Source organism: Lotus japonicus, chromosome 4, assembly GCF_012489685.1.
Source record: "Lotus japonicus ecotype B-129 chromosome 4, LjGifu_v1.2".
NCBI lineage: Eukaryota > Viridiplantae > Streptophyta > Magnoliopsida > Fabales > Fabaceae > Lotus > Lotus japonicus.
In genome coordinates, this window is record NC_080044.1 from 62,632,764 (window position 1) to 62,658,878 (window position 26,115).

The 26,115-nt window shown below is 34.2% G+C and overlaps 2 protein-coding genes and 1 long non-coding RNA gene across 14 annotated transcripts; 1 reads left to right on the plus strand and 2 right to left on the minus strand.

Moving 5' to 3' along the window:
- Nucleotides 1–3,315: 3,315 nt before the first annotated feature.
- Nucleotides 3,316–10,269, minus strand: LOC130713522 (uncharacterized). 3 transcript variants are annotated; one of them, XR_009010924.1, is made up of 4 exons: nt 9,829–10,265; nt 7,212–7,303; nt 4,450–4,563; nt 3,316–4,309 (listed from the first exon to the last, which is right to left on the minus strand). XR_009010924.1 is itself a non-coding variant. In XM_057563288.1 (3 exons), the coding sequence occupies exons 2-3, from the start codon at nt 7,239–7,241 to the stop codon at nt 3,842–3,844; spliced, it is 498 nt and encodes a 165-aa protein (XP_057419271.1). In that variant the 5' UTR covers nt 7,242–7,303; nt 9,825–10,269; the 3' UTR covers nt 3,316–3,841. The 3 variants fall into 3 exon arrangements, 2 of the variants coding, with proteins under 2 accessions (XP_057419271.1, XP_057419270.1); XM_057563288.1 differs by lacking the exon at nt 4,450–4,563 and having other exon boundaries at nt 9,825–10,269; XM_057563287.1 differs by lacking the exon at nt 4,450–4,563 and having other exon boundaries at nt 9,829–10,267.
- A 1,578-nt stretch (nt 10,270–11,847) lies between these two features.
- Nucleotides 11,848–22,123, minus strand: LOC130713923 (uncharacterized). 10 transcript variants are annotated; one of them, XR_009011064.1, is made up of 7 exons: nt 21,500–22,123; nt 17,886–18,126; nt 17,591–17,789; nt 16,333–16,418; nt 14,661–14,849; nt 14,275–14,570; nt 11,848–12,020 (listed from the first exon to the last, which is right to left on the minus strand). XR_009011064.1 is itself a non-coding variant. In XM_057563753.1 (6 exons), the coding sequence occupies exons 3-6, from the start codon at nt 17,967–17,969 to the stop codon at nt 16,242–16,244; spliced, it is 387 nt and encodes a 128-aa protein (XP_057419736.1). In that variant the 5' UTR covers nt 17,970–18,126; nt 19,791–20,002; nt 21,500–22,123; the 3' UTR covers nt 14,858–16,241. The 10 variants fall into 10 exon arrangements, 1 of the variants encoding a protein (XP_057419736.1); XR_009011065.1 differs by lacking the exon at nt 14,661–14,849 and adding an exon at nt 19,791–20,002; XM_057563753.1 differs by lacking the exons at nt 11,848–12,020; nt 14,275–14,570; nt 14,661–14,849 and adding exons at nt 14,858–16,259; nt 19,791–20,002.
- Nucleotides 20,186–22,387, plus strand: LOC130713924 (uncharacterized). The gene is made up of 3 exons (XR_009011073.1): nt 20,186–20,339; nt 20,853–20,979; nt 22,122–22,387. It is a non-coding gene; the product is annotated as an uncharacterized LOC130713924 (long non-coding RNA).
- Nucleotides 22,388–26,115: the final 3,728 nt, after the last annotated feature.

Genomic DNA, 26,115 nt, shown 5'->3' on the forward strand with positions numbered 1-26,115 from the left:
CTTGAAGAAGATAATCACAGTTCTCCAGAAAAAAGCTGGCAACTCCAAAAAAAAATAAGACCCATTGTCACTACGCTACTGAAGAAGAGGTGAGTAAATAGCAGTGTTTTACCATAGTAAAGCTAATATAAAATACATTGTCACTACGTTACCCATACCCAATAGATGAAGAGTGAGTAGAGAGTAGCAGTGTTTTACCAAAGCAAAGCTAATATAAAAACACGTTGTCACTACATTACCCAATTACCCAATAGATGAAGAGTGATATTTGAGGGAGAGACAAGAAGACAAATAAGGAAAGTGGGAATTCAAGCAGCAGCGTTAACGAGGAAATGACATTGGATATCAGCTCGCATAGAGTAATGGGGGTGGGGACAAGAGTTTACAAATTAGGGTTAAGAACCTTGTAGTTTTTTTTTTTTGGGGGGGGGGGGGTGTAAATGTGTTTTTGGGCCTTGTAGTAAAAAAAAAGTAACTTTTTTTGGTGTAATACATTCACACTATACTTTTTTCTCTCATCTCATTTCCACAATTTTTTTTCTTATCTCTCTTTGCATTTTTTGTCGCATCACATATTATATCACTGATTTTTCTCTTTCTTCTTCTTATTCCTCTAAGGTGGAGGTGGAAAAGAGAGATGAAATTGCCAATGCCATGTCATTCCCAATTCCATTATGTTTTGAAAATTGAAACTTAAATTATTTCAATAATGAACAAGTAAAGAAAATAGGTTTTTATAAGAAACTAAAAGAAAAATGATATTTTGTCATCTGAAAATTGATTTCTGAAAATTGATTTCGTTACTTGTGACTGAGCTGATTTTGTGGGACACAACGTGTAGGGGGTAGCATTAATCAGAGTTGGAATATCATTAAAACGAGGCACTTGCTGATAGTTGCGGACAATGTTGTCAAGATCGGAATCCTTCTTAGGATCGTTCAGGGGGCTAAAAGATCGTAAATCTTAGGATTGAGATCGGATTGTAGATCCTTTAAGATTCTAATAAGAATGCAAATATATACTTCATAAATTACATATACATAAAAATTCGCATATATAAGAAAAATAGTCCATGATTCACATCAAAATTCACATACAATGACATGATAAATTCATAACATAAGAATCATAATCCAAGCTGCATGTTTACTGTATTGGTTCAATGGTTTGAGACTTAGGAAAAGTTAGGGGTTATCGATTAGCAATTATCACTTTTATTAAAAACTTCTACCACTTTATGAGTTTTGGCTGAAATTGGACTTTTTTTTTAAGTCTGAAATGGGACTTTGAAATGGACCAAAAATTTAAAAGTCCGTGTGGAAAACTCTCTCTCTTCAGGATCGCAAGATCGGGATTTCGATGAGATCTAATCTATTCTCTGATCCTACAATAGATCTAGATCGTTAGGGCTTTCTCAAATCCTAAAATCGTAAGATCTTGGGATCCATATTGGAATCTTAACTGCACTGCCTGCGGATGACACCCGCATGAGGTCGATGCAAGAAGTGTTTTTTCTCTCTTCATCCCCCCATCCCTCATCTATTCCCGCCCCATGCGGTGATTCTTATTGCATCCGCTTTTCCAACCTTCCCACAGATCCTCATGGGATTTGAATAAGCTAGTAAGATTTGAATTAAAATGAAGTTACGCAAAAAATAAAAAAATTATAAATGCAACAAGTGGCGGGGCTAGGAGAAAAAAAATGGAGAGGGTGCGTAGACTTTTTAATACATAAATTAAAATGTTTTTTATCAGCACTACACAGATGCTCATAAAAAAATCAAAAATTAAGTAAATTCAAATAATATGAATATTCAAAATTTATGTTAATATTTTCGAAAATTTGCTTCTCATTTTTTTCAATTTTGTATTCTCTCCACGTATAACTTTGCCTTTAATTTTTTTTTTATTATTTTCATCAGTTTTTTTTTACTTATTATTCTTACAATTCGTTCTCTTGAAAAAAGAATTTATTCTTATACTTTTGATTCTTTTTGTCTGGAGAAATTTATCACATTTGTATATTGTATTTTTTTTTTCTTAAATTGTTATATTTTAAACTCTCACTTTTCTATGAAAAGGAAAAAGATGTGTGCATGATTTATTGAATATACTAATAATTAATTGCATAAAAATTACCATCAAAATTAATTAAATAAGAAAAAAAAATCTAGATGCAATCTCAAGTGAATATTTATAGCGTTAAAAAAATTGGAACTTTTAGTTTTTTACACATTTGCCTAGTATTATATATTTACATAATATATAAGGGGCATGGACTCCATAACTAGAGACACCGATTTGCATCTACACTCCCAAATTCTTATCAGAATTTCCATCCTCGTCTCTGTCCCCATGAGGAAAAATTTCACATGGTTGAGGCCCCAAACGAGATAATCATCATTTTCATGTAGAAATTGTAAATGTAGCATTGTTAGAGCATCTCAAATGCAAGGTTCTTAGTTCTTATTTTTGAGTTAAGAACTAAGAACTGAGTTCTTAACCACTGGAGGAGATGACGCGAAATTCTTAAAAATAAGAACTAGGTTCTTATATAAGGAGTTTTACTTCTTGAGTTCTTAGCATAAAAAAATAATTTTTTCTCTCTCATTCATCAACTCATTCAATTAAAGCATTGAATTAGCATTTAAATTTAAATCAAAATTATATGAAAAATAAAAATATTACTAATATAATGGTATTGTGGGACCAAATGAATAGTGCTAAGAACTAAGAACTCATGAATGGAGCAAAATTTTTAAAGAGTTGCTTAAGCACATGTGGCAGTACGAGCCTACATAAATAGTGCTAAGAACTAAGAACTAGCATTGGAGATGCTCTTAGAGCTCATTTCTATAGCACTCCCTCTGGTCCGTTTTATAAGAAAAACTTTGACAAATCACACAAACCTAGGAAACTAATATTTTTTTATAAAATAAACTACTATGCTTAATTTCAATGATGTCTTTTCCTTTTCACAAGAACAATCATTCTAATTGCCATAAATATTGAGAATACGTATTGGGTGCTGTAATTTTCCTCTAAACTCTTGCATGGGGAATAAGTCTCTTTGCATTCTAATAGATTATTTGACTTAATTTTATGAGTGTTTCTTATAAAAAGGAACAAAAATAATTTCCAAAGCGTTTCTTATAAAAAGGACCGGAGTTGAAAAAGGACCGGAGTTGAGTATTATTTTCCTTTTTCCATAGGGTGGGTTTGTGAGTTGAGTTTTAGAGAGTAAAGTTAGGAATGAGGAAACTTATGAGAAATCCTCCAATTGGTTAAAAAAAATTTAAATAGAGGGGGAGTGGATTGGATTGGATTATATGAGGATTGAGACCCATAAGTCTAATTATATACATATATAACCCTTTTCGAGATACGGTGGCAGTCCCGACTAATAAATGACATTTTCAAGGTTTATTCTTTGTGACTTCACGCCTGCATATTTGATTGAGAAACTTAACTAAATACTATCTAACACATACTAGGGAAAACAGACACTTGCAACTTCAAAAGCCAATTGGCACCAGCACCACTAAATACCATTCCAGAGAGCCAATATCCCAATCTGAATTTCACACGCCTACCATGAGCCATTCCAATTCACCAAACAGTAGGAACATCAAACAAGCACTATCCTTTATCAAACTCGAACAAGTTCCAGCCAACCGAAATCACAACTTCCCATCAAAATCCCAAGATCACCCTTCGTATTACAACAACTAGCACAAAAAAAACAGTACCAATTGCCATACCGGATAACAATCATAACTCTTGCAGACAAAGAAATGGTTGGGTAGACCATTTAAAAAGTGAGAAACTAAAACCACCAACCTTAGACTTGATCCAATGCCAAGACCTCCACTTGATCAGCTCCATAACCGTTGACATATCCGCCACACCATCTCGGAAAACAATTGAGCCAGATGGACCATGCTGCAACCAACCAAATCGCAAATGCACACTTTTGTTGCAATTTATTCAAGCCAAATACAAACTGCAAGAGATGAGCACGAGGCTCCAATGGAAGGGCGGTTTGAACGCCAAGCCAATGATAGTACCCACGCCACACATCTACCGAGAAAGGGCATGAAACGACAATGTGAGCACTTGTCTCCGCAACCACACCGCAAACCGAGCAAGTAATCTCCTCCTGTGATTGCAAAACCTTTCGCTTCCACAGGATCTCCTTGCTGGAAATTCGATCCAACACCAACCTCCAAGTAAACACCTTCACATTCGAGGGGGCAATAGACCACCAAATCCGATTAAAAATTGGATCCGGGCTCGCTAATAAAAGTACCTGAAAAAAAGAGTAGAAAGAGTTAACTGAAAACACGCCGTCGGGGCTTGGGCTCCAACTCCATTTGTCAAGAACTCCTTTAGACAAGTGAATTCGGTTAATGCCATCAAGCATGGAATTGTACCATAACAATTCCTTACCCGCAAGAGGCCTTCTCCACCCAAACTACCACCTCCACTCTCCACGGTTCCATGTCCCACACTCTCGAACACATGTATACTTCAACTGAGATAAATTTGTAGAGTCTATGGTACCTGTTACACAAGCTGCCCATGAAGTGAAAAGAAACACGCAGAGTTGCACAAGAAATGGGAGATTGAATTGTGCCATCCAAACGATAGCGTGATATCACGATTTGATAATTATCGTTTGGGGGGCAGCGAAAACGTTAGTGAGAAGAAAGGAGAAGGAGATAGACGATAGACACAACGATTTATTCTGGTTCGCCCCTAGAACGATAGGGCTACGTCCAGTCCCCAACAAGGCTGGGATTTCGCTATGCAAGTATCAAGGACTTCTCCTACAACAAGTATTTAATATGACTTCTCCCGATGAGTTTATAAGGACTCCTACTACGAGTTTATAAGGACTCCTACTACGAGTTTATAAGGACTCCTCCTATGAGTTTATGAGGGCTCCTCCTAGTGAGTATTAATAGGACTTATCCCGGTGAGTTTATAAGGACTCCTCCTATGAGTTTATGAGGGCTCCTCCTAGTGAGTATTAATAGGACTTATCCCGGTGATTTTATAAGGACTCCTCCTTTGAGTTTATAAAGACTCCTCCTAGTGAGTATTATCCAGGACTCCACCAAGTATTCTTTCATTGCCTCTTCAGGCATTGAGTATTAGATAGGACACAAGTATTAGACAGGACTTGTCCCACAAACAATCTTTCTCAAGATCGTTTTCATCTACTCTAAAATCTCTTCTTCTAAGAGGGATAGTAGGTCAATTAAGTTCATGAACATAAAGCATTTAGGAGATTTTCAACTCTAGGCTTATGCTTTGTATTCTATTACATGATAAAGATAAAAAAGATTTAACTCAAAGAATATCTACTCTACATGTTTTTATCAGACTTAGATAAATGATGTGATCATTAGGAGTATCATCGATGTTTGATGTTAAGCATTAAGGCTCCAATTCGCGCTTCATATACTTGAGCATAAAGCTCAATCCTTGTGAGCATGAGCGCTGCTTCCTCTAGTCTTTACTTCTTCCCTTTATACTTCTGAGTCTTCTGTGAGCGAAAAGTATTCGTTGTGACCAATTAAGTGATTATATAACGAAATATCTAGTGTCAAATGGACTACTTAAGTGAAAAGCTATTTTTATATTTGTACTACAAAGATAAATCAATTTTTGGTTTCTTAAAAAATAAATTTAATTTTAAGAAACCAAAAATTCTCTGTTTTGGCTGTTTGGTTCAAGGTTTTCATTAGTCAAATTCATCAGAACCCAATGATAAAACATTACTTAACGCATGACAGGAGCCCAAAAACCAGAATTGAAGAATACGATGGATAATACTAGGAACAAGAAGGCAATCAGTGAATACTTGTTGGCTTCCATATGTCTGAGATTGACATCCGTCTTCAAATTCTCTGTTTATCATCTCATGTTTTTTAGAATGAGGTCCGTTTTTTTAGATTGAAGTGCTGGGAGTTTCAGAAATGGATAGTGATCTTTCCATCTGAGAACATGTCGAGAGTTGGTGAAAGATTAAAACTAGTTATACAGGAGTCTCTCCATATCAAATTACATTCTAGTGGAATTTCTGAAAAAGGTTTCATTCCCTGCAAAATCAAGTAAATGAGGGGTTTGGAGATACTTTGGTGGTGAGGGATTGACCTTGTGTCATTGCAATTTGAATTGGACCCTGGCACTGTGTGGCATTATCGGATTATGAGTGTTGATATTGTTGCTTGTTTTGGTTGTGCTTTTATTCTTGCTTGTTTTGTTTTTCTAGCTACTGTTATGTTCATATTGTAGTCTTTTATTTCTTTTAGTTATCTTAGCTTTGTCATTGGTTTCTGTTTTAATCTCACTTGGGAGAGTTTGTTCCCATGACTTTGTCTTCTATTATAATATATATCTTTCTCTTTTTAAAAATAATTAATAATTTTTTTATTCAACTTTATATCACTTATTTTTTAAGCACAAACAAATGGGCCCAATATTTACATGCACACATTTTTATTGTTGATTTTTAATTATTATTTAACTAAAACGTTTCAAATATAGATTAGAGGTGTAATTGGAATCATATACTGTATACAGAGAGAGGCCAACTTGAACAACTTGACCAACTTGACGCTTTTGCGGAGAATGGTATGTCTTTACATGTCTAAATGAAGATTTATGAAGTTATCCTCTCCTTTTGTTTAGTTTTTTTTCTGTATGACCAAGGGTTCCTTGTTGTTTGAGCCTCTAGCCCCGTCTTTAATAAAAACAAATATTTGAATAGCAAGGTTAAAGGTTCTACCAAGTAGATCAACAGAGATTGTCTACAATGCTTCAGCTACCCCAGTGTTAGTTGTGAAAGGGAGTTTCACAGACTTGATCGACTACTATTTACATTATATCAACAATTGAAAGATGGAAGGATATCATTTAGATGGCATCCTAATTAAAGAAAGGTATAACTTAAGTTGGAAGACAAAAGTGAGAACACAATCTAACACTGGCGATCGGCTAACACAGTGATCAATGAACAAAGGTACGTTAAAATAAATACAGGTTACTGATGCTATATAGTCAAGCAACATAGTGATCAATGAAAATAATGATCTCAGTCATTTGTCATGGTCATCCAATAAGCAAAAAAAAGTCTTAATATCTAAAATATCCTAACCGCTATTGATGGATTGAGATCACATCCAATAAAATAAGGTACTTACAGCAGCTGCTATGTCAGTTAGCAACGCCATCTACTGTGAGAAGATTTTGTTCCAATAGCCAAAGTCAACTGATTTTCAAACAAAGTAAGAATCTGCAAACAAATCAATAGGATAACTTGTGTAAGAAATACATTTTTTTTGTATGCTAGAATGAGAACACAAGAGAATATGACTTTAGAAGATACATTATAATCATTTCATTCCATAGTTCCAATTCATTAGAAGATTCTGCATAAATCTGGAAATCTTGATAAAGTATAATACATGAGAGAAATGCTTTTCAAATACTTATAAGTAGAACTGTAAAAGGGAAAGAGTCCTTCTTTGTCAACTCTAGTAAAAGGTAACAACAAACATCTAGACGTTAATTCGGAAGTTTCCATAAATATCATTAATGGACAATGGGACACTACACATAATCATTTTCAAACAAGAGCCTCAATCAAAATTTCAATCAATTCCCCACCAAGAACTGTGGAATAAAAAGGGCATACAAGGGTGAAGAAGCAAGTAAAAAATATCGAGAGCATTTTAATACAATAATTAGAGGGCGAAGAAGTAAAAGTTACATTAATGGGTTGAAAAATAAACTTAAAATCTATGTTTTTTACAAACTGGAGCTTCAGTCTACAGTCTAGCATTATATTACAGTTCATGTGGCCAATAAGATCATAACAATTGGACGTACTCCATTTCAATTGCACGTCAACACACATCAAATCTTGCTTGTTCCAAAAGAAAAACCCAGACAAACAAATAGAATCAAAGATTAAATTGCACGCTAACTTGCCGAGCAATAATCTAAAGAAACAACTGAAAAATATAAATAACATTGCAATAGAATAATCAGAGGGTAAAGAGGTAAGGTTATATTCATGGGATAAGAAATAAACTTAAAAAATCTATGTTAGTAAACAAACTGAAACTTCTAAACATCCAAGTTGAAGAGTTCTATATTATATTACAGTTGCAACGTTGATAGATAGATAGGTAGGACTGATTGCTCATTCTTTTCAACATCTTATTGCCAAGTGCAGCTTTTGTATCGGAAACTTGTAATTTAGTCAGATTCAGAGTCACTCACACTCTCACAGTCACAGCACCAGCCAGTGTGTTTTTGTTTTTTTAGTTTATCCTGTTTAGTAATGGTATTGTTATCTTCTTATGAATGGCGGTGCTTTAAATTGGACATTGTCCTATTTTTTTAGCCAAAAATTGGACATTGTTATGGCAACAATTGCATTGGTCAGTGGTCACCTCACACACTTACTGCAGTTTAACTAGAGGTGGTCGTGGTCGTGGTGTAATGCGTGATCGCAATGGTAATTTAATCTTTGGATTTTCCAAGTGGTTTGGTCATTGCACTAATTATGAAGCTGAATTAAGTGCGGTTTTAAGTGGGATAACTTTGAGTAAGCAACTCGGTTATGATGGTATTGACATTGAATGTGACTCTAGGATAGTGGTTTGCTGGATCCAGTCTCGGAGATGCAACTTATGGTACCTTTGGGACTTCTGGCTCTGGGAGCAGCTTATAGAGTTATTAGATAATATGGATTACTCCATTTGTCATTTTTATAGGGAGGGTAACAAGGTGGTCGATGCTTTGGCTCGTCGTGGAGCTAGTGGTACAAATTATGTGTTTTATGAGTCTAGTCATCTTCCTAGACCTATAAAATGTTTACTTAGATTGGATAGAATGGGTACAGCTTATGTTAGATTTGTTTAGATCTCTTCTGTCTCATTTCTCTTGTGTTTGATCGTGTGGTGGTTTGTCTTGGCTGGCTAGTTTTGTTCGTTTGTAACCACAGTTTTCCTCCGACATAAGTGAGGCTTATTTAATAAAGAATATTTTCAAAAAAAAAAAACTAGAGGTATCAACTCCGTTCAATACTTTTTAGGTGTTACTCCATCCTCTTTTGGAAACAATTTTATTCGACCAGGAATATTCACATTAAGGTGAGCTAACTCTTACAATATGAATACAAGACTCAAACTCGAGACTTTACTCAAGGAAATCAATTATGTATGACAAACCAATATATATTTTTTCTTTTTGAAATTAAACCAATTTTTTATTAGTAGTGTGTTAAGTACTTGATAATGAGAGTTTTTCAGTTTATAGAAGTCATATCCAATTTAAGCATGATTATCAAAGTAAGATGTGGTTTAAACTAAAAAAAATTGGATTCGTTCACTCAATCAGATGATAGCATAAGCGCTTGTGTAAGTGTTTGAGAGAGCTTATGCAAACAACGGCCATTTTGAGCTTATTTTCATAAGATAACTTATGAAAAAGAGCTTATTTTCAATAAAATTTCAAAAATAGCTTATGAATAAGTTCTTAATTAAGCTGTGTTCCCTAAACGGGGCCACTAAGCTCCCAAAGTCTAGACCAAAAATAACCTAAAAGCGTTGATCTATCAAATTTCCAAAGGCATTAATTTAACAATGGGTTCGACTGTTAAATCATTCGAGCAATCCCGTAGTTCATTACTACTTCACAATTCCACACACATAGAGTTCAAACTTACATAAAGCAGCCACAGTACAATTTCAGAACATGTAAAATAACATTGAAATTGAAAACTTAAGTATAAGATTATGGCTTACTAACAAGATCATGATCAACGCAACCCACAGAGGCGCCTCTTTTCCTCATCGGACCAATCAGCAAATTTGTTGGTGCCGAAGCATTTAGAAATTGGTTCATCAAAGTCCGCGTTGCGGCGGGTGACAAAGGCAAGGGTTTCCTTGAAGTTGCCGAACCTGAACTGTTTCTCCTCTTCGGAAGAGTATGCTCTCTTATACTTCTTGCACCAGCTTTCGAACAATTCTTTCGCTTCCTCTTCAGAATGGACATAAACATCGGGTTTCGAATTGGGGCTTGCGGCTTCAGAAGAACTCAGACGGACGCCGCCAAGCGAAGGCGCCCGGAGGTGGCGGAGTGCGACGAGACTCAAGGCGGTTCTCGACATTTTTCAGATCTGAAGCGGAGGAAAGGAATGTCGTGACACAGATCAATTGGTCCTCTCCAAACCCTAAATCCTTCTCAAGTAAACCTACAATTGAGCCCAAAGTTAATAAAAGCCCACAACAAACCAATCAATATTTTGGCCTCGTTTTGACAAAAAACAAATATTTTGGCATCAGTGAATATTAGTGAAATATATTATTTTTTAGTTTTGATTTATTAAGGATTTATTTTTTTCTTCTATCTCATTCATTCACTTTTTATTTAAAGTGACTAAACATGTTTGAACTCATAGGTCAAGTTCGGAGAGAAATCACCTCCAGACTATCAAGCAAGACTAGAGCGGGCTTAACCACTGCAAAATATGAATTGGACAAAAAGTCTAAACGCAACCAAAGTCTTTACTCATTGCTCATGTGTTTGGTATAAATTCTTGATATTATATGCGCTACAAGTTGGAGCATACATTTGATGAACAATAGAATCTAAGTAATGGCATTCGAACTTTTATCTTGTTTGAGTTGTACAAGTCTCGACTTGATCATCGTCGTCTACAGTTGGAAAGTTGAGAAGATTTTCCACAACTTTTATATTGGTCTCAATTACTAAATCATTTTCTAACTAAGTGAAAGATTAAGAAAACTTAGGGTAAATTTATTTTTTTAAAAGAACCTGCTATCATTTTTTTTATTTAAATGCATGCAAGTAGGGTAAAAAAAAATCTTATGTAGAACACCAATCATATTTTCTTATCACTTTCTCTCATATTGAATACTTAATTTTTTTTCCCTTATGAGTTTCTCTTTTATCTATAAACTAGTATTTTCTACCCGTGCGTTGCACGGGGATATTCACTTTTATTATTATTATTTTTTTAATTTGTGTTTTTTAATATATTTTATAGATTAAAAGAACAAAATTTATTCTTTATATAAGAAATCATAAGAGCTAGGACACATATGGGTTGGGAGGGAAAGGTCCAGGTATCAATCCCGGGTGGATGTAGTTTATCTTTTTGATGTAAAAAAAAAAACTGAAATTATAAATGTTCTAATTAATTTACTAAAATAAATGAAAACGAATGAGCTTTTTTAAAAGAAAACGGAAATGAAAAATATTATAATTAATATAATTCAAAAAAATTATTTGATTTTGTTTTATTAAGTTATTCTTAGAATTATAAAATAAGTCATTATATTAATTGGAAATTTCAATACAATAACTACGTAGAGTACACAATTTACCATTGTGATTGATGTGAGATATTTCTGAAAAAAAAACATTAAAGAATAATTTGATAAAAAAAATTACATTTTTTAACCCCTTACTTATATGAGAGTTGTTTTCACAATCTACGCAAATACCGTTTTGATATTAAACAAATTCAATTTTAATGTATTTACACCAACTTTTTCTTTCATCTCAATTTCAGTACTCTTCTTCCAATCTATCTACGTTTCTTTCACTATTAGTATTCTTTTGTCACTATTAAATATTAATAAAAAATTTATTCCAAGTGTTAAATTTTAAATTTATTGCAAGTGTTGTCTGAAGTTTTAAATTTAAACAATGTTATTTTTATTTCCATCATTTAAAAAAAAAAAAAACTCCACTCTGCTAATTTGACATATTAGTAATCGACATAGTAGGAGGAAATTGTAGTTGTCAAAAATGGAAGAACAGATAGTATCTCTCCTTAAAGCTCACATTTTGTGTCAAGAAAATTTTGAAGGCATAAGCTTCTAACTCACGCAGATTGTCTCTCCCTGATGATCATCTAGCTAGTGCTCCAAAGGAACTGTCTTGTTCAGCTCTGACCTCTGCCCTGCCAAGACCTATTATTTATAAAATTAAAGTGCATAATCAATTTTAAAGAGAAAAAAAGAGTGAGAATTTTGCAAAAGCATATGTAGAAACCCTATGCATAGCCCTCTTGGTTTCATATAAACCCTATGGATATAATATGTAAGTGATATGCCCCTCTTCTTTCCAGGTATGTAAGTGATATGCCCCCCTTTCTTTCCAGGGAGCTGAGAAGAATATGGTAAGTCATATTAACATACAAACGGATCCAAATTTATGTAGTCCAAATCCTAAAGCTAGTGCATGTAGGCCAAAAAATAAGCAGATTAAAGGTGAGCATGAGTTCCTCCAACTACCCAGAGAAACTTTGCTGAGCAGATAGCAAATTCATCTCTGGAGCCGCCCATCCAACCCTTTCCTCAATGAGTCTTCTTCAACTACAATAGAAATATTACTTCAAGCTGCCTGTTTTTGAAAATTCAAGGACCAAGACTATAAAAAAACAAAGTGTAATAACTCATTCCAAAATTGTATCTTTTCCCCTGTACCCATGATATCATGGTCATCTAATGGTATAGTTCTGATTCACGAAGCTGGGTAGAAAAAAGTCACCTAAAAGACAAACCATAGCCCAAAGAAGAGAAGCTTTATCCTTGCGCAACAAATAAGGCAGTTTCAGTAGGGTTCCACATTTGATTTAATAGCTGAAAGTGTGATCTTGTTTAGGAACTAACTTTGGACCTTGTTAAACTAATTTTAATTTCAAAATTACGCAATAACATAAATATAATGATAAACCTTTCAAGTGTGTTCATATATAAACAAATTGCAAATTTTCTCAATATTAATAGCCTCTACTTCGGTTTCCAAAGCCAGCCTTATTTTCTTTTTCACCTTACATTGAGATTCCAGTTTCTTAATGTTAGACTTCAATGTGGCAATTTCTTCTGTTAGTGCTTTATGCTTCTCAGCATTGCCATTTTTATCATTCTCTCAAAACTTTAAATTGGTTTCTCAACCGCTTCCAAGGCCTTCCTGAGTAAACGAAGCTCTCTTTTGTAATGGTGCAGTCTATCAATCATCAGAGACAGGAACAACACAAAACTAAAATAAAAAACAAATTCAAAACCTAAAACAAATATAAAAATGAATAGAATTTAAAAAACACTACAGTAGAAACATCCTTCTAACAACACTCATGAAAACTAAAATATCCCCAATGAAAGGAAGGAAGAAAAAAAGAAACAAACCTACATTAAAAAAAAATGTTAAATCTTCTCTGAATTTTTTTTCCCTTCATAAAAGAGTTCGACCACAAAGGCAATGTGTATTTTGGTTCATTGGAGGCTACACAACAAGGGTGCATTTCTCCTTCTTAGTATTAATACATCAGCATCACTGATACCCAGTCTCAATAGGTTATGAACCAAAGAATCTGAACAATTCTCCTAAGTTCACTATGAAGCATTTGTTAACCTATATTAACAATTAATGACGCACTAACTAATTGAAGGGAAATTTAACATGACATGATTCACTTTCATGACAATATACACCCCACTAACAAAATGCAATGTAAAGTTTAGACAAACTTTGTTATAACATGGAAGAAAGAATGGAATAAACCAATTGAGGAACTCTTTGAGCTGCTACTTATATAATAACTGATGGCAGCAAAACAGAAGGACCAGGAACCCCATAACATTGAAATGGGAAAAACCCCCAATAACACAAAAAGTTGCTAAAAAAAGTTACTTATATTATAACTGATGGCAACAAAACAGAAGGACCTGAATATAAATTTCATCATTCAAAGCTTAAATTTTAGAAAGTAGATAAAAGCTCCGTTTAGAAGAGTTTATTTGATTTTTTTGGAAGAGCTTATGTAAATAGCTTATGGCCTATATATAAGCTCGATTGATACATGTCAGGTGACAGGTGCATATATCATTCTTGTTTGACACATCTATGCTTCTAGTCATAATTAGACAACAAAACTATTATATAAAAATCAGCATGTAGCCTTAAAATTAGTCACTTTGAGCAATGTGCTCCATGCATAAAGTGCCACATAGAGAAGAAAGAAAAGCCAAATCCAAAGTTGAACTCTAAATTATGCTCTTGATAAACTTCCTCATCATCTCTAAGTCACTGAACATAATAGGAACATCAATACGGGTTTCAATTTCAGTAATTAGTATTCACGTTGTTTCCAAGCTACTTCAATTTCAGTAATTAATATAATCAAAGGCATGAGGAAAATAATGTTAAGAGAGAAATACCAACCAACTAAAGTTGCGCATCAAGCCCTACATTTGCTTTATCTGGATGCTAACAGGGAGGAGTTATTTGTGCTGTTCTCGCCGTTTTTGTTGTCCGGAGATCTTGGGGTGGCGACAGGGAGTAGATGAAGAGGTCCCACCGCCTTCCATACTTCGAGATGCGAATGTTCATGGCATCTATGCATACGGGAAAAACGTTTTCTTCGCCACGAACGTTTCCTTAGTGTAATGAACCCGGGCATTTAGAAACCCTACAAAGGGGGAAATCTTGCCTTGATTCATCTAAATTTCAACGTGTGCCTGCGTGGGAGACTGATATAAATAACGGCTTGCCTCTTCTCTAAGAGATGAAAACGCTAATTTGAAAGGATTCAGAAGGACAAAACATACAATTAAGATGAAAGTTCAAACATCTCATCTGAAACGCCACATAAAGGATACAGAAGGCCAAATTGAAAGCATCCAATGGCCAAGATTGCTAACTTTGATTTTCGCTGAAAAATGATTTGATTAAATGTGGGTTTGGGGTATTTGTGTCTTGAAATTTGTTTGGCTTTCTCCAATGCAATATACTTTGACCTATATATTTTAGGCTTAAATATGTTGGAGGTCCCTCTAAAATAGGGATCTTTTGGTTAAGGCCCCTACAATTTTTTTTGGGTGGAATAAGCCCCTAATGTGAAAATAATATATAGTGATAAACCCCTGCCGTGAGGTTCCGTTTAATTTCTCATGATTCTGCAAACGACGCTGACGTAAATTATATTTTGTGAAAATTATTCAATTAAAGAGGGTGCCACGTAAGTAAATTAGGGTTGAAAAAATAAAAACCCAAGTAAAAAACTCAAGTAAAATCCCCAAACGTACTTGTGTTTTTTACTTTGGATTTTCATTTTATTTTTATTTTTTGATCCCTCATTTACTTACGTGGCACCCTCTTTAATTGAATAATTTTCACAAAATATAATACACGCCAACGCCGTTTACAGAATCATCATAAATTAAACGGAACCTCACGGTAGGGGCTTATCACCATATATTATTTTCACATTAGGGGCTTATTCCACCCAAAAAAATTTGTAGGGGCCTTAACCAAAGCACCCCTATTTTAGAGGGACTTCCAACATATTTAAGCCTATATTTTACAACAAAGATAAATGCGTGAATTTAGCATCTTGGATCTCTAGTTTTATTCATAAAAGGGGAAACAACAGTATAGCATTCAAATGCTTGCAAGCAGTTGACCCAAAAAAAATGCTTGCAAGCTAAGGTAATCTTAAATAAACCAAGTCAAGAAAATGAAACTGGATTAAAGTAACCTGAACAATCTCGTACACATTATCAGCATTTTACAAATATGATACATTTGATATTGCTAAACCATAGTTTATGGATATCAATTGACTTTGATCAAAGATGGGAGACAACAATGAACTAACTACCCATCTCTCTTTGCACCTTATAATAACCTAGGAAAATGGACAACTTGAATGGATTTTGAAGATTGAAGGGTGTTGTCGGGAATGACACAGGTTGACATAATTCACAGCTCACCATTTTCTTCATTGGTGTGAAACATTGTGATGTGTTGTCCAAATTTTTTTGGACTAGTAATGTGATAATGAAATTATGTTTAAGCTAATTTCTATTCTTGGACATTCAAAACAATGCAAATTTTCAAAGTAGAGTTGTTAGTCGTCCAGTATGCTGAAATTTAATGATTAAATGTGCGTTTTGTTCACTGAAAAACACATCCCCATGCAGAGAAGCGTGATTTTCCCATGTTGACTCAAACCTGATCAACGTTGCATTCAACGGAAATCCACTCATACACTAGTAAGTTAAAAAGTCAACTGTGCACCTCCTTTTAACCCATGGACTCATCACCACAACAACATGCACAAGCAATAATATAATGAGCAGTAAACCCTGGTCTTGTGATACATAATTTGAGGCTGTTTTATTATTTTATCATAATAACACATCCCCCTGCAGGTTGAAGCAAATCAGAAATAAGTCCTTGCATTAACACTGACCAGATGAATTTTTTCCATCAACTTACCTCCCAGTCAACATCGTCATCATCATCTGCTGGAACATCATCGGCTTCAACATTCAAATCCACCTTGTAACCTACATTTCCATTGCCTTCAAAATACACATCCAAAAGCAAAATTGAGCATATATCAGCCAAAAGAAACAAAAACAATCAAAGGAGGAACCAGTTTTCTAAGTGTTTTATCAATTTGCAAAACCAAGTAATACAAGTCACAGATTATTATTGAAAATTGACATAGACCCAAATAGAAGTTGATGGGGTCTATGGAAATAGAGTAGAAGACTTGCTAATTTCATATTTATAATTACTAGGGAGTAGGGACACATCATCTCAAGTAACTTAATCCTTCCTATTCAAATAAACATACCCTAAACACAATTTAAGTCATTTAAAGTTCCTTCCAGATTTTTTGAAAACATTGTTCTCTGGAACTAACTTTTATACTGGCCCAACAAACAGTCTAACACCAGTCAGTCAAATATGATGTAAACCAAGGATTTAAGAGGTGAAGTGAGTCGGTTGACATTTCGAAACATCTCAATTGCAGAAGCAGTTGCAAGTTGCAACCATATCACACTGTGATTGTAGATTGCATTAGTTTGAAGGGGCAGCAATGCAATGACTGTAATACAGCTTGAAACCATGGGCCAAAACAATGAAAGACTGGAAAAAAGCCTGAGCAAACTAATTAAAGCCATTATTAGTTCTTGGTACCCGTTTGGATGCTTACCCAAGAGCACTTACTATAGCTTATTCAGTGCAGTTTCTAGTAGATAAGCTCCAATAAACTCATCCAAACGGGCTCTTGAATGACTTGAGAACAAGGGCGGAACCATTACGGACGTTTTTTTAACATGGATTTAAAATTATTATACAAAACTATAGTAAAAAGAATGTCATAGCCTAAAAAATACACTCTAAAACAAGATAAGTACTAATAGATCTCAACCATTCAATTATCCAAAAAAAAAATATCTTGGCATTATTTTGATCAGTATTCCTATCATTCAATTCTAGCAATGTACCTGGGCAGCTTATCTTAAACTTACATATGTTATAAAACTCTAGACATGGGATCTATGGTGATGTTGAAGCCTATCAAGAATATAATTTCAATTATGCAGACCAATAATCCAAGCAATATAATACTTAAACTCATGTATATGAATGTTTAAAATATGTCATCTTTTAATTTTGACTTTTATATGGGTAGCAAGTGAGACTAAACATATATGTGCAAGCATGAAAAGACTAAATGTACCTCCCAGGGGAGCCTCTTCCCACTCAGTACCATCGTCATTTTTCTCACATTTTGATTTCATGCCAACCTGGCGACGGGAAGTACTGCTAGAAGGATCATATGTAGCCAGTGTATCAACTGATAGTTGTTTTTTTGCAACTTCTTCCAATTCATGTTGTTGCTTAAGGAAAGCAGCATAATAAGCCTTCATATACTCATCCTATAAAAATAGGCAAGGAAAAAGAAATTTAGTGAAACAAAAACTTTCTTGCGTTATCGAAAGACAGAAAATTATAATTCATCTTATTTTACATGCCTGTATATTCTTATTATCATCATTCCCAATTGTAGATTTCTTCTCATCCGTGTACTGCGGTGGCTGTTGAAGTTGAAGTCCCATCCATCTTCATTTCCTGCTTCACCTCTCCACGTTGCTCCTTTGTAAGATTCATCCCTGGCGTAATCATCCATGGAGGCAAAACCTTTAAAGATGTACTATCAGCTCCAGACTTAACACGCTCTCTCTTGACTTCGGTACCATTGAAATCAACTACAACCTGTCCATATCAATAGACTAGTTAATAATTTAAGGAAGATAATGCTCAATGTTAAAATTAAAAATTGCATAGAAAAATCATTATAATATATCTTTGAGAGAAACCAAGGCGTGTTGGTCCTTCACATTCATTCACTTGTCACATAGTACAAGATAAAAGAAAAAGGTTAAATCCATTTTAACCAGGAGCACAAACAGAAAACAGGGAGAAAGAAAAACATGCATAGAACCACGATGATCAAGCAAGTTGGAAAAGCATGTTCCTGATACAATGGACATGTCATGATACTACCAACTGAAATGGATTCTATCATGCTGATTTCTCATGACACGGACATGTGAAATTTCACAATGAGAGGATTCATTCTCTACTACCAGCACGTTACATTCATGCAGAGATCCTATTTACATTCAAGTCAGGTCAATTTTAGTTCTGCTCTAGTATGTTTACCCTATATAGCTAGTTCCGTTCAGCCCATTGTTTCTGAAAAAGTTCATATAATTTCAAAGAGCCACCATCTTATATTAAAAAATAATCATTTTCAAACCAAGTAAGCAATCTGTGTAGAAATATACACTTCATGGAAAATATATTAGTATCATAAAAGTTATTATAAGATACATGTATTTGGCATAGAGCCTCCTTATCAAATATTCCTAGGTTTTCTGCACAGTAGATAAAGCATCAGCATACACGATTCAGAGATAGAAACTCAAACTATTAAATTTTGGATGAAAAATGAAGCCATGATTAAAATACCAAAAAGTCATCTTCGCGTTTATAAATTTCAAAATAACCCATAATCACACTATGGCTACAAGCATAATTCATAAATCTGGATGAAAGAGTATTAATATCGCACTTAAATTAGTAGATTTTAGCCTTGACTGTTAGTATCAGTTAAAGCTTCCTACCTGAATGTAAGTATGTAACTGATCTGTTGTAGATCAGCACAAATATAATTGCAACAGGGTACTCCTCTCATATCAATGAATACAGAAAACACTTCTTAGTTCTTCAGTTTCAGATTCCTTACTTTTCTCACACTTTTTACTCAAAATTTCATATAATCTATTACAGGTCAATCCAAAGATACATGTAAGACAGTAAGAGCAGCACTATTCTCTCAACAATACTTACATAAAACACTTCTTGAGTTTCACATTTCCTTGTTTATTCTCCCTTTTTACTCCAAATAAAGAGTAGGACTCGTGATACTTGGATAATGTATATTCATGTAATTGTTTTATTCCCTTGCTCTTTATGAAACAGAAAATAATGCTTGAAATTTAAAGAGTGATTTAACAATAATAATGTGTGTGGGGTTCAAATTTTTTTTAACATGTAGCATGTCTGCCTGGTCTCTCTCTGTTAGAATGCACAACACATAGGTTCTGTTAGTTAACCAAAGGCCAACCCAGATGGCAAAGTTAGTCACAAACTTGTATCAAGTACTAACTAATTGTATCAGAACATTAGAAGGTTCAGTTCAAGTTTTACAGCTATAGAATATTTCAATTTTCAAATAATACAAATTTATCTTGGTCTCTTTGCATTTTCTTTCCCATTCCTATCACTTTCTCTTGTTTTCTTTTCAATTGTCGGTTCCTAAAAATGTATGCCAGAAATGATATCTTCCTTGAAACAGTATAATGCATGTTTACCTAAGTATCCCCGCCACTGTGAGGCATTGGAGCTCCATTATATCCCAGTTGAGAATTTTTAGAATCACCGCCATTGATATCTCCATTAGCTGCGCGTGCTGCAGCACTAGCTCGAGTTTCCCATGCTTGAAGACTGCCAAATTCTGGAACAGGCAAGTCTTATACCCAACTGATTTGGTCCATTAAAGGCTTGTAGCTCCAACCAGTGTCCACTGTCCAGTACTTCCCCGAGCAAAATCAGCTTATTATATCCACAAACATGGACTGTCTATAACTATTGTCGAAACTTATAGAATGTTTTATCAGATTTCAGTCATGTGTTAGAGTGTCCCAATTTGTCAATTCAACAAAAATGAGTAACTATGATTGATGATAAACTTGGAGCTAATGATTCTCAAACTTTACAGCAAATGGTGACATTGTCCTCGTGTTTTACTGACATTTTTCTTGTGATATAGCAGTATTAAGTCCCTTTACTATGGAACAGTGCAGATCCTGACACAGGAGTACCTTGCTGAGGTTCATTTTAATCAACCAGTACAGATGTGGGTAAGGTTAAGATTTTAGTAGACTGGTAGTGGCATAGTTCCTAATACTTTCCTTGTGTGGTCTTCACTATTTGTGTTGTTAGAAAATCTGATATGATGTTGAGGTTTCATCCTATGAGGACATAAATTTTAATCTTAGACTTATGTATCTTGTGTGTCATCTAATCAACTTAACCAGCAACAGTGAGAATTTCCGGTTTAGCCGATGGATTTACAGTTATTTGTATTAACTGTTATCCACAATTTGTGTGCTGGTGTTTGACATGTCATGAGGAGGTCCCTGCCCTCTGTTGCCTATGAAATTTTCATTACTACTCTATAACTAGAACCTTCTTGAATCTATTGAGGAAACAAAAGGCCAAATACATAAAACATGTAATGATGCAATGTTGTAATGTTATTTTGGCTTTGTTAGAAACTAATCATGTTCATTCATTTGTGTTGGTGTTACTATTTTGCTTTTTATTAGTATTATATGATTTATTGATTCTAGACGGTTGATGTGTTCTTTTAGATTAATCAATTGGAAAAGGACAAAGATGTTATTGCTCAGGCACAAGCAATTGCAGCTCTTGAAGCATCACCCCGGTCATCGTTTTCTTTTGTGAATGCTCTAAACAATTTTCTCTGTGACTCCCAAGGTGTGTTTCCTCTATGTAGTGTATAATATTTTCTCTAATTGATTAAAATATGACATTAATATCTGGGATTTTTTGGTCCAAACTCAAGGCTTTATTGGCAAATTCAGCATCTGTGGTATTCAAATGCTAGAATACTTATTGCATTATGACTTCATGTGATATCAGTTGATTGCAAAACACAAACTAAATTCATGAGCAGAGTGTGTTTCAATTAGGCTATCCTTAACTTTATTGAAAAGAAGAACATCATTTAGTTAAGAAGCTAATAGGGATGTTATGACTTTACATTTGGATGTTGATAGAAAACAAAGAAGCTAATAGGGAAAGAAAAAGGAGAACAAAAATTGAATCCTTACGACTTACAGTGTCAAGTATAATCAGTACTTATATATAAAGAGTAGTTAAGAGCTACTCATAATAGAATCATAACCAATTCTAACAAAGCTAACTAAACTAACTCAATTATGTAGGCGGTCAACAATGTAAATATAATATACATAGGCTACACCCGTAGGCATACCTTGCCAGTTGAAATCCTTGTATTCTGTCTCCCAAGAGGTCCAGCAGCAAACATAGTCCTTGTATTCTGCCTACACACTAAACATGAGAAAAAACAAAATTATTTGATATGTAGGAGCCTTATCAATTATGTTCTTCATAGTTCGATGCCTACACACTAAACATGAGAAGAAGCAAAATTACTTGATATGTTTCAAAGGAGGACAGCAAAGCAATAAAAAAGTACTATAACCATGCATAACACTGAAAAATGAGAACAAGGAAATGAACAAAAAATGCTAACAAGTCTTAGAAAGATATTCCACAGGCAAAATTATACTGAGCTGAGCATTTGTCGTTGCAAGGTTGATTCAAAATGTAATTATATTAACTCCACAACACATACCACGCTGCTCTTGGCAGTAGTGGCTGCCCTGAAGACGAGAACCGAGACGATCAATGACTTGTCCTTTCTCTCGAATCCAAGATCCAGCGTTGTACAACACTTTCCTAATGAGCCCCATTTTGAGCCTGAGAAAAAGAGAGAAATATTTACTGGGCTGGCCCATTACATTATGGGCAAGATATGTCATCCACTAAAGCAAATGTAAATCATATTTTCTAACTTTTTCTTTCTCTTATAGGATGAACATCAGAAACAGATTGGGAGCAATATCTGCCAATGTTGAAAAGGATTTGGAGAGATGGCATAATGCAAGGAATGCAAGGATTTTGATAATGTGCACATGAAGTGAACAGCTAACTATTTTATGTGATTATATTTTGTAGCATAGCCTTCTCTATCAATGTATCAATGTATCAATGTGCCACTGTTCTGTGTGATAATGTGCCACTGTCTCAATGTGCCCTTAACTAGCAAATAAATAAATAAATTATTTTTTTTGGAATAGCAGTGCTGTAATAGCAAAAATAGCAAAAATGCAGACCCCATCTTGAAGAAGATAATCACAGTTCTCCAGAAAAAAGCTGGCAACTCCAAAAAAAAATAAGACCCATTGTCACTACGCTACTGAAGAAGAGGTGAGTAAATAGCAGTGTTTTACCATAGTAAAGCTAATATAAAATACATTGTCACTACGTTACCCATACCCAATAGATGAAGAGTGAGTAGAGAGTAGCAGTGTTTTACCAAAGCAAAGCTAATATAAAAACACGTTGTCACTACATTACCCAATTACCCAATAGATGAAGAGTGATATTTGAGGGAGAGACAAGAAGACAAATAAGGAAAGTGGGAATTCAAGCAGCAGCGTTAACGAGGAAATGACATTGGATATCAGCTCGCATAGAGTAATGGGGGTGGGGACAAGAGTTTACAAATTAGGGTTAAGAACCTTGTAGTTTTTTTTTTTTGGGGGGGGGGGGTGTAAATGTGTTTTTGGGCCTTGTAGTAAAAAAAAAGTAACTTTTTTTTGTGTAATACATTCACACTATACTTTTTTCTCTCATCTCATTTCCACAATTTTTTTTCTTATCTCTCTTTGCATTTTTTGTCGCATCACATATTATATCACCGATTTTTCTCTTTCTTCTTCTTATTCCTCTAAGGTGGAGGTGGAAAAGAGAGATGAAATTGCCAATGCCATGTCATTCCCAATTCCATTATGTTTTGAAAATTGAAACTTAAATTATTTCAATAATGAACAAGTAAAGAAAATAGGTTTTTATAAGAAACTAAAAGAAAAATGATATTTTGTCATCTGAAAATTGATTTCGTTACTTGTGACTGAGCTGATTTTGTGGGACACAACGTGTAGGGGGTAGCATTAATCAGAGTTGGAATATCATTAAAACGAGGCACTTGCTGATAGTTGCGGACAATGTTGTCAAGATCGGAATCCTTCTTAGGATCGTTCAGGGGGCTAAAAGATCGTAAATCTTAGGATTGAGATCGGATTGTAGATCCTTTAAGATTCTAATAAGAATGCAAATATATACTTCATAAATTACATATACATAAAAATTCGCATATATAAGAAAAATAGTCCATGATTCACATCAAAATTCACATACAATGACATGATAAATTCATAACATAAGAATCATAATCCAAGCTGCATGTTTACTGTATTGGTTCAATGGTTTGAGACTTAGGAAAAGTTAGGGGTTATCGATTAGCAATTATCACTTTTATTAAAAACTTATACCACTTTATGAGTTTTGGCTGAAATTGGACTTTTTTTTTTTAAGTCTGCAATGGGACTTTGAAATGGACCAAAAATTTAAAAGTCCGTGTGGAAAACTCTCTCTCTTCAGGATCGCAAGATCGGGATTTCGGTGAGATCTAATCTATTCTCTGATCCTACAATAGATCTAGATCGCTGGGGCTTTCTCAAATCCTAAAATCGTAAGATCTTGGGATCCATATCGGAATCTTAACTGCACTGCCTGCGGATGACACCCGCATGAGGTTGATGCAAGAAGTGTTTTTTCTCTCTTCATCCCCCCATCCCTCATCTATTCCCGCCCCATGCGGTGATTCTTATTGCATCCGCTTTTCCCACCTTCCCACAGATCCTCATGGGATTTGAATAAGCTAGTAAGATTTGAATTAAAATGAAGTTACGCAAAAAATAAAAAAATTATAAATGCAACAAGTGGCGGGGCTAGGAGAAAAAAAATGGAGGGGGTGCAAAGACTTTTTAATACATAAATTAAAATGTTTTTTATCAGCACTACACAGATGCTCATAAAAAAATCAAAAATTAAGTAAATTCAAATAATATGAATATTCAAAATTTATGTTAATATTTTCGAAAATTTGCTTCTCATTTTTTTCAATTTTGTATTCTCTCCACGTATAACTTTGCCTTTAATTTTTTTTTTATTATTTTCATCAGTATTTTTTACTTATTATTCTTACAATTCGTTCTCTTAAAAAAAGAATTTATTCTTATACTTTTGATTCTTTTTGTCTGGAGAAATTTATCACATTTGTATATTGTATTTTTTTTTTCTTAAATTGTTATATTTTAAACTCTCACTTTTCTATGAAAAGGAAAAAGATGTGTGCATGATTTATTGAATATACTAATAATTAATTGCATAAAAATTACCATCAAAATTAATTAAATAAGAAAAAAAATCTAGATGCAATCTCAAGTGAATATTTATAGCGTTAAAAAAATTGGAACTTTTAGTTCTTTACACATTTGCCTAGTATTATATATTTACGTAATATATACGGGGCATGGACTCCATAACTAGAGACACCGATTTGCATCTACACTCCCAAATTCTTATCAGCATTTCCATCCTCGTCTCTGTCCCCATGAGGAAAATTTTCACATGGTTGAGGCCCCAAACGAGATAATCATCGTTATCATGTAGAAATTGTAAATGTAGCATTATTAGAGCATCTCCAATTCAAGGTTCTTAGTTTTTATTTTTGAGTTAAGAACTAAGAACTGAGTTCTTAACCATTGGAGGAGATGACGCAGAATTCTTAAAAATAAGAACTAGGTTCTTATATAAGGAGTTTTACTTCTTGAGTTCTTAGTATAAAAAAATAATTTTTTCTCTCTCATTCATCAACTCATTCAATTAAAGCATTGAATTAGCACTTAAATTTAAATCAAAATTATATGAAAAATAAAAATATTACTAATATAATGGTATTGTGGGACCAAATGAATAGTGCTAAGAACTAAGAACTAAGAACTCATGAATGGATCAAAATTTTTAAAGAGTTGCTTAAGCACATGTGGCAGTACGAGCCTACATAAATAGTGCTAAAAACTAAGAACTAGCATTGGAGATGCTCTTAGAGCTCATTTCTATAGCACTCCCTTTGGTCCGTTTTATAAGAAAAACTTTGACAAATCACACAAACCAAGGAAACTAATATTTTTTATAAAATAAACTACTATGCTTAATTTCAATGATGTCTTTTCCTTTTCACAAGAACAATCATTCTAATTGTCATAAATATTGAGAATACGTATTGGGTGCTGTAATTTTCCTCTAAACTCTTGCATGGGGAATAAGTCTCTTTGCATTGTAATAGATTATTTGACTTAATTTTATGAGTGTTTCTTATAAAAAGGAACAAAAATAATTTCCAAAGCGTTTCTTATAAAAAGGACCGGAGTTGAGTATTATTTTCCTTTTTCCATAGGGTGGGTTTGTGAGTTGAGTTTTAGAGAGTAAAGTTAGGAATGAGGAAACTTATGAGAAATCCTCCAATTGGTTAAAAAAAATTTAAATAGAGGGGGAGTGGATTGGATTGGATTATATGAGGATTGAGACCCATAAGTCTAATTATATACATATATAACCCTATTCGGGATACAATGGCAGTCTCGACTAATAAATGACATTTTTAAGGTTTATTCTTTGTGACTTCACGCCTACATATTTGATTGAGAAACTTAACTGAATACTATCTAACACATACTAGGGAAAACAGACACTTGCAACTTCAAAAGCCAATTGGCACCAGCACCACTAAATACCATTCCAGAGAGCCAATATCCCAATCTGAATTTCACACGCCTACCATGAGCCATTCCAATTCACCAAACAGTAGGAACATCAAACAAGCACTATCCTTTATCAAACTCGAACAAGTTCCAGCCAACCGAAATCACAACTTCCCATCAAAATCCCAAGATCACC